Source organism: Aricia agestis, chromosome 4, assembly GCF_905147365.1.
Source record: "Aricia agestis chromosome 4, ilAriAges1.1, whole genome shotgun sequence".
Lineage (NCBI taxonomy): Eukaryota > Metazoa > Arthropoda > Insecta > Lepidoptera > Lycaenidae > Aricia > Aricia agestis.
Genome location: NC_056409.1, coordinates 5,225,936 through 5,235,761, shown reverse-complemented (window position 1 = coordinate 5,235,761; position 9,826 = coordinate 5,225,936). Strand labels below are relative to the sequence as shown.

The window sequence follows — 9,826 nt, the reverse complement described above, 5'->3', positions numbered from 1 at the left end:
CAGACAGAGATACTTTCGCATTTATAATATTAGTATAGATTTCAGAGCCGAGTAATATTCTGTGTAGAACTGTAGACCTAGTGCTCTGCAATCAAATATTATACTTATTATGTTTTCAAAGCATTTGGGGCATTTCGCATCTTCTAATATTCTTAATTATTTTTAAAGGTGGGAGGGGAACAAGCAGTGTCCAAATCTCATTCTTGTCATTACTGAATGATGTGAATTTTCTTGATTCAAACTTTACAGTGTTATACCCATAAAGTTAATATACCTAGCGGAATAGAGAAACAAAGACTTGAGTAAGAGAGATGTCACTATCAGTAACACTGCGTGGTAAAAAGAGACGTGTGATACATAACAGCAGCACTCTTTTTTTGACGTCCAGTCGGCACGTGCCGCACGTTGACAATTTAATCTCATAGAATTCATGTTCAATCATGCTTGTGTAAGTGTATACGTACACATATTTTTCACACAGATGAAAACCAATTTTGGTTTCGTTTGACAGCTCGAGATTGTTGCTCTATTCCGCTTGGTATATTAACTTTATGGTTATACCAGATGGGATTGAAAAAACTTTCTTTATGTCACTGTACCATTTACCCTTATTAACTTTTACTATAGGCTGCATTCCAGTAGACGTTAATTTTGACCAAAACGCTCAAAACGTCCCCTTTTGCCGTTCCATTTGACGACCGCGGCGGTTGTTACGTAGCACCATAGTTGGGCACCGTTAATCAAATAGTTAACTTCGTTAATCGGTAATCCACTACAAAAAAAGTTAGCTTCGTTAAACGTTAAAGCGTTACTTTTCGAAAGAATTAACGCAAGTTACCGTTAATCCGTTAATTTATGTAAAATTGCATTTTTATATCGTTGCGTTAGTGAACTTATTCAAAAACCTGTTGGTTTAGGTTCTGTAAGTTAACAGGTTAGAAACAAAACAAAATATTCTTAAAATTCTAATGTGTTATTCGGGCATAAGGTGCATAATATTATTCCCCTTTATGAAGTTGAAGTTCTCGTCTGTAAAGCGAGGCTCGTTTTGGTGTAAAAATGTCTGTACCCGTGGAAAAAAGATAATATTATGCATTTAGTATTAAATTGACATAAAATGCGCATGGTATATTTAAAGTGTATAAGCGTGTACTGCGTCTACTCTTTCTTGATATATTGTGCGTCTGAAACTGTTTTTGGCGCCACGCCGCGGTGCTGTGCGGTAAATAGTAGACACTGGATTAACGATTAACGGACTTCTACAAATTAACGGAAGTGAACGTGTCCGTTAATTAACTCTTGTATTCCCGTAAGACCCACTTGGGCCGCGCTATATTATGTCAAGCGCCATCATTTTCTAAATTTAACTTAAAAGTTAATCCGTTTATGCAAATGTTAACTTCGTTAATTAATGAATTAACGAGTTAATGCCCAGCTATGCGTAGTACCTATATGACATTCTCTTTGACCGCGGTCGTTTTGATCGTGGCTATGACGTCACTCGTGACGTCATCATTTTCGCTCAAAACGACCCTCGACGAAGATGGGTCAAAGTGGGTGTTCTAGTTTTTTTTTTTAATTTTAACGTAATTATATCGTGAAAGCCATGTTCGGAAAGTTTTGAGCAGAGAGTAGAGACAAAAAACTTAATTTTATTTCATTACAAAAAATATTTTATTGAAATATTAAGTAGTATATTAAATAATATTTATGTAATAAAATATTTTGATTGGAAAATAAATTGTTTTGAATGAAAGGTCAAATGATTTCTAATAAAATAAAATACTAATTTTTATCTCTCCTGTACCTGTTGACTTAGCATTACGCGATATTGTTACCTACTTAAACTTTATGTGACAATAGTCAATATGCAAAGTATGTGGTTTTGTTATTCAAATAATATGATTCAATGTGAAAACTGAAATTGACTACCTATATTAAAATATTATGACGATACTTTTGTTTACGACTTTAAGAAAAGGATCGAAATATCCAAGTTCTGTTCAATGTAAATATTTATAAAAAATATTATTATAATATATTATTATGTTCTTTTTTTAAACTGAAAATTGCTGAAAATTGTAATAATATTATAGAATATTGTTTTCTCCATAAAGTAAATAAATACCTAGCGGAATAGAGCAACAACCTCGAGCTGTCAAACGAAACGGAAATTGATTTACGTCTGTGTTTAAAAAATTGTTGACGTATACACTTACACAAGCATTTTCCTAAGAGAATTGTCAACGTGCCGTTATGTGCCGACTGGACGTCATGAAGAGATGAAAAAATTAGTTCCACTGTCATGTATCTCACGGAGATTTACCACGCAGTGTTACTGATAGTGACATATCGCTTGTTCAGGCCTTTGTTTCTCTATAATTCCGCTAGTTATATTAACTTTACGGTTTTCCCGCCATAATATACTCCATGGCCATGGTTACATAGCCGAAGTGCCATAATGAAAAAAAAAATCTGTCTTCTTGATGTCTGTTCACTGTCATTGTCAATGTCAACGCTGCAGTGGTGTGTCACCTGTCAGTTGTCAGCTGTGCTGAGTGTGGTTCGTGATTTACAATGTGTATATTTTTTCTAAATATATTCTAATTTTCTCGATTTTCAACATTACCGTTGGTGTTGTGTCATATTTACAACGTTTTTATTTTGTACATTAATCACTAAATCAAAATAAGAACATATTGAACCAGTTATTCTACTATGAAATTCGAAGATGTCCTTCCCAAAACTACCACCTTATATTTTACAAGAGCTACCAGATATAACTGAAACAGTAAAATCGCCAATTAAAAATGTGCAGAGAATAAAGGTGAGTAGATATTTTATGATATTTGAACAGATGTGACAATACAATAGTCTTAAATAAAAAAAATCAAAATCAAATGATTACTATAATTGAAACCTTGCCAGGTATATATTTAAATACTGTGTATTAGACAACTTAGTCGTGTTTGTTGTTTATATTTCTGTATTATTATTTTGTTTTATCTGATAATATTTATTTTGTATGTTTGGATTCAATTTTATCTTATGAGTGATTTCATATATTATCTTAGCAACAGCCTTCTGTATTGTAACATACCCAATTACAATTAATTATAAAAACACTAATGACATTATTACATTAGCACTGTTGTCATTAAATGTTGTAACTTGTAGCTATTTTATTAAAAATTCCAGTACACATGCTTTGATATCTCAAGATCTCTAATTGCATTTGGAGCGACTAGCGGTGGTATTTACGTCTTCAACAGATGGCCATGTGAGTTTGTACAGCTAATACCAAATAAGGTTAGTGTAATGTTATTACAAGGGGAATATTCTAGATATAATATTTACAGTAAAGAAAATATCTGGTTCATCCTCCCTTTCTACATAACCTTTAAATAGATACGTGGGAGAGCCATGCTTCGGCACGAATGGGCCGGCTCGACCGGATAAATACCACGTTCTCACAGAAAACCGACGTGAAACAGCGCTTGCGCTGTGTTTCGCCGAGTGAGTTTACCGGAGGCCCAATCCCCTTACCCCTACCCTATTCCCTTCCCTACCCTCAACTATTCCCGTCCCTTCCCTTCCCTACCCTCCCCTATTACCTTATTCCCTCTTAAAAGGCCAGCAACGCACTTGCAGCTCTTCTGATGCTGCGAGTGTCCATGGGCGACGGAAGTTGCTCTCCATCAGGTGACCCGTTTGCTCGTTTGCCCCCTTATTTCATAAAAAAAAAAAAAAAATTTTGAAAAGTAGTTCATACATTGTAAACTCAACTGCATAATAATTTTATGTACTATCAGAGAAGTTGATTCCTATGCAAATCGGGGACTTAAGTAGTTTGGTCGCGTTACGTCAAACCCAGCTGACAGATCACAATTAACATTGAATTGACATATTCGACCAAATAACGTTGGTCTGTCAATTGCATAGGAATCAAATTCCTCGATGGTACATAATATTTATGCTATGGTTGAAGCCGCAACTATGGCATATCCTAAGATTTGTCAGTAAAATTTAAGACTTATGTATTTAACTCCTAATGGTAAAAGTGTAAGTTTTTGTGATGCCAATATTTCAATTCACTTTTTAAATCTATGGTTACAATTTTTTAATGTAAAGAGGTTTTACAAAATTTTCTTTGTTAGTATGTAAAACTTTGGGAAATATCTTAACAAAAATATTTGCATATAAATAAAAATTTTAGAGCATACATTTTTCTACTTCAGGATGGTCCCATAACGCGATTGGCGATATCTATTGATGAGAAACACATAGGATTCGCAAATGGCAAAGGAATTGTTACTGTGACAGGATGCGATCAACTCCATAGCGGAGGATATTCATCCACAAGTTCCAAGGACCATAGCGGGAATGAAGTGACAGCTTTGATATGGAGCAGAAACATGCTCTTCAGTGGTGATGACATTGGCAAGATTTCTGTTCTACAACTGCAAAGTTTTATTGTGAGTACTTTTATAGTTGTTATATATATAATAAAATGATTACTGCAATGTTTTCATGCTACTTGCTAGACTGCAGCACTAGCTGCATAGACAGTAAGCAAAAAGTTTTGTTCAGTATTGGACAAATTTTTTTTATTTTTTTTAATGAAATAAGGGGGCAAACGAGCTAACGGGTCACCTGATGGAAAGCAACTTCCGTCGCCCATGGACACTTGCAGCATCAGAAGAGCTGCAAGTGCGTTGCCGGCCTTTTAAGAGGGAACAGGGTAATAGGGGAAGGTAAGGATGGGAAGGGAAGGGAATAGGGGAGGGTAGGGAAGGGGATTGGGCCTCCGGTAAACTCACTCACTCGGCGAAACACAGCGCAAGCGCTGTTTCACGCCGGTTTTCTGTGAGAACGTGGTATTTCTCCGGTTGAGCCGGCCCATTCGTGCTGAAGCATGGCTCTCCCACGTACATTACTGACAATATTTTGATATGACTTATAAGTGGGCCCCTACCATCCTATCTTCAATAATATTGATAAATTTATTTGACAATGACATTGAAAGGCGGGAGCCGGGTGCTTTCAATATATTTTTTAATGACCCTAGATTAATAAAAATGTACAATAAGTTATATTGGGCAATGAAATTGATCATCTAGGGGCCGCTAATAGTAATATATTATCGGATTTTGGTCAAATTATTTACCAAGATTATGTGCTAGAGTAGTGCCCTCGGCGTATAATTCCTATTATTGCACTTTTATATAATATATGCTGTAATAACTGTAAGCATGTTTAAGCAAACATACATTTTCTGCTATTTATATTGTTATTCATATTACATTGTGTCCGAGCCTATAAGGTTATGATGTAGGGCATATTTTGTCGACAAACTGGCTACCAAATATTTTTTTCTGTAACTTTTGTAAAAAATATAAATTCTCTGGCTCTCATAGTAATCTGACCAATATCTCATAAGAAAATAGATATAACTTCTAGACTATCTGACTTAGAGCATATAAGTAAAGGAATTTATTTAAGATGGAAAGAAAGGAAGTTATTCTTTTTTTAAATTAAAAATAACCAGTTTAATGCGCTACATTTTTCACAATTTTTTTTTTCCTAAAAATTTGGTTTTTCTGTAAGTATTTAATTCCACAAAATTTATAACATATTGCCTGTGTGAGCGTAGTCCACAAGTTAAGCTATCAAATAAGACCTTATTTATTCTCATAGGATATTTACATAAAAAGTATTGGTCAGATTAGTGTGAAAGTCCGAGAAAAACTAAAATGGCTGCCATTTTACAACCGTGAGAGAAAGATAAAATTTGAGAGCCAATTTGTCGTTAAAATATGCCATACTTACATCATGACATTAAAGGATCGGACACCGGTGTCGGGACACATTATATAATGAAAAAATTGAATTTGATTGTCTCTGCTGATTTAAATAACTTGAGTGTTTTATTTCTTTACAGGCAAAAACAATGTTTCAAAGTTCTTCACAAATAATTATGAGCTTAGATTCTCGAATTTGTCAATTGGACTGTAGAGAAAGCATGCTGCTTGTGTCTACTTTAACAAGATGCTACATTTGTAATATAGCACAAGAACAATACAGACAAATAGGACAGAAGTTGAGAGATGGTGAATTTGGCGTGTGTTTTGCTAGTAAAGGGCAGCATATAACTAATGGTGTCAACAATGATACTAAAACAGAGCTGACAGAAGTAAAAAAGTATGATAAAGTAGAAGATGATAGTGGATTCCTAGTTGGTGAAGAATTTAATAATACAGTTGTGTTCTGTGCTCGACCATCATCTCGATTGTGGGAAGCCACTGTCGATGGAATGGTACGAAGAACACATCAATTCAAACAGGTGCTATCGAAAAATGCAATGAACATTATAAGTGCCGAAACATATTGCAATGAAAATGTGTGCTTAGAAGAAACAACAGAAAACTCAGAAGGTCAGTCTGTAAATTTTACAAAAATATTCTCGGTCAATGACGTAATATTCGCATTCAATAAAAGTGCTCTGTATTTTCTAAACGTGAAAGATGTCGATGATACGGTATGGTTTAATCAGTACAAAGATATAAATGAATGTAAAATATATCGTGATGTTATATACGTTTGGCTTTCGAACGGTACGCTAGTTAACCTTAGATTTTTGAGTCTAGAAAAATTTCTTATTAAGTGCTTTTTGGACGAAAAATTTACACTGTGTGCTGAACTATGTGCCTTGTATAAAGATTTCTTAATGTCGCGTCAGTTGTCGCCTAAGCTTCATATTTTGAGCGCGCTAAGGGAGAAAGTACAAAATAATGGAACAAACCAAAACCTAGAATGTATTTTTGACAAATTTGACTCCCTTAAATCTAATGAGGTGGCCCAATTGAAATCTGGTGTTTATGTAGTAGAAAATTCGTATAATAATCAGCTCCTATTAGACGATGATGTAGAAATGAAGAACACTGGTGATAATGTTTTCGCTATAGCACCAGATCCACTACAAGCTCTAAAAGGGCTTCAAGTGACCGTTTCGGACAAACTTATTTCCAGCAAACAACGTTTAAAAGAGAAATGGGAAGACTTTGAGGAGAAAATGAAGCATATGAGTACAGATAAAAACGATACTTTGCATATAAATGCACAAGACAATGATGCTACACCAAAATGGATACCTAGAGACGAATACGTAAACGAAGATGTTCCTCAGAGTGTAGATGATATTATTTACAAGGAATCTAGTCAAGATACCATAGAAGTAGACAATAATGTAGACATAGAAAACGATATCTGCAAAAAGCTGTATCAATATTCAAGATTAAGTTTAGTCAATAAGGAAGCAGATGTATCGAATTTATCTTCAATCATTCAAAGCCACGCCTGTGATATTAATAGAATCTACGACCTAATGCTGTCACTAGAAAACTACTGCATATCTATAGGAGTTTTGGACGAATCTAAATTTGTACCTAACAATATATTTCTTACTCATTTAAATAGCTGCGCGCATAAATCTGAATATTTAGATGTTATTATAAAAGACGAGACGTTGTATAAATACTTTGTAGATTCGTGTATAGCTGTAAACATAAAGAATCAGATGCTCATGAACATCGGATGCGAGTGTGGGTTCCCCTTGCCGTACGTGCGGAGCAGTCAGATGCCCGTGTTTTCGGAATTGATAGACGAATTCATAGAGATGCAGTGGTCTAGTCAGACGAAGGAGCAATGCTATGAAGTGTGCAAAAGGATGCCGCATCTCTGGAAGAAGATACTGTATCTGCGACGCAACGAAGATCTCGTGAATGTTTTGAGAGTACTTCTTCAGATGCTCGACGAAAATCTCCTGCATTCTTTCCTCCCGCAGTTTACCATCGACACGTGGGAACGCGCCATACAGTTGTATGCTACGTTGTATGCGAATATCTGCTTGAATTGTGACAAAAAGTTTGACCACATCTCGGTAAAGGATACTCTCAGTTGGGATCTACTAGGATCGTTAATAATCAAGTCGGTTGGCGGGAAGAAGGCGATTGAATTGATAAAAAAACACTCACACTTGGTAGAAAAGGGCGCTTTGACGATAAAGTTCTATCACTCGTGTATATTAGTGAGTCTGTTTGAGAAATTCGACGTCATTATCGCTGTCCCTCTAGTCAACTGTTTGTACAGCTCGTATGAATACGAAGAATCGAGAAATGAGGTAAGTCTCATTAATTTTATATCTCCCTGTTTTATAAGTTGATTATTGACCTTAGATAAAATATAATAATTTATTTTAATCTGCATGTCAACCATGGTAACAATTTCAACTATAGAAAGTGTTTTCTTCTACGTTATCTGTCTTCCGCGGAATAATACGCAAAGTAACAGTTAGACAAGAGAAATCTTCTTTCAAAATTCCTAAAATCATAAAAGACTGTTCTTTCTCATTTCTGCTATATTAAGGCGAGGATAAACCCCAATTTGTTATTCCGTGACTCCCGGTTTACCTAGTTCCAATATAATAACGAAATGTTAAAAATATGGGATATAAAGCACAATATTTAAAATACTTTAAACCATAAACATTTTAATAAAACGTAATACTTTGGCTGTAAGTTATTAATTTACAAACTCACCTCCGATAAAAATCTATTTCATCGAAATATAAGTATTAACTAGGATAATTATACAGTTTATTTGAATAAATTGTTAGTAAATCTATATTAAAATCTTCTGAACCCAACAATTTTGTTTCTTAATATTTATTTCCAAAGATATTTTAAAAATACATGAAAAATAGAGAAGATCCGCCCCTAGTAACTACAGTTTTATGCTAAGCTAAAATGAATCTTATTGCGATGCGTATACGCTTGGTCTTTGGTTGTGTGCTAGGTTACCGTTTTGGATTGAGATTAATCCCCGCCTTAATGCTAAGCCTGCAGTATTATAACTTATTTATTTTGCTTATTTCCAGGTGTGCAAACTTCTCAACAGCATAACTGATGGGAATATAAAAAACACGGCTTTACCTCTTACCGTAGCTGCGACCTCACCCTACTGGGGATTGAAGGATGTTTACGAGAAATTCACGTACTTCAGAGAAAAAGACTCGCAGAACACAATATTACACGACATTTTATTCACTATGACAACACTGAATACTATTCCGGACTGTTCACTCTGTGGGTTGCCATTACACAACGAGGTGTTGATCCAAGATGGCGGACTCTGGGTTTTTAAGTGTGGCCACACTTTTCACGGCACATGTTTAGACTTGAATAAAATTAGATTGTGCCCCTCTTGCCCTCTGTAACGTAAACAATATTGTAAATAGATGTTTATATTATTTATTTATTATTTAATTAATAAAACAAGGTTACTTACCTGGTTCTATTCGGGTGTGGTCACATGAAATGAATTCTTCCGGACAGTGCAAGCGGCTCCAATCGTTTTTGATGTGAACAAACCCTAACTGTATTAACTATATAAGATTTTTTTATTAGTATTTATATAAAATAGAGTTTTATTTTCAATTTTTTCAAATCAGCTTATTTCTAACCACTGTTATTGTTTATTTTAAGTTTTTTCGCTCGAATTATTTCCGAGAAATAACTGAAACTACTTGAAATTCTTATTTCAGTTAAAAATAGACTAGATTAAGTTCAAATTAATCACATACTTTTAAGAAGTGCCATTTATAGTTCCACTTTTTCCACATAGGTTTATAATATTTTTCGATTTGCAGATCAAATTGATTATTTTATTACATTTACAAATCAAGTAGACGTAACTTGATTTTTATATATAACTTACTAATAAGTTAGTCACACATAACGCAGTGTATATGCCATACAATGTTTCGTCC

The 9,826-nt window shown here is 34.5% G+C and overlaps 1 protein-coding gene across 1 annotated transcript; it reads left to right on the top strand.

Moving 5' to 3' along the window:
- The first annotated feature begins 2,557 nt into the window (after positions 1-2,557).
- On the top strand, positions 2,558-9,485 carry LOC121726235 (Hermansky-Pudlak syndrome 5 protein homolog). Its single transcript, XM_042113488.1, has 5 exons — positions 2,558-2,827; positions 3,199-3,309; positions 4,239-4,475; positions 5,942-8,179; positions 8,936-9,485. The coding sequence occupies exons 1-5, from the start codon at positions 2,732-2,734 to the stop codon at positions 9,272-9,274; spliced, it is 3,021 nt and encodes a 1,006-aa protein (XP_041969422.1). The 5' UTR covers positions 2,558-2,731; the 3' UTR covers positions 9,275-9,485.
- Positions 9,486-9,826: the final 341 nt, after the last annotated feature.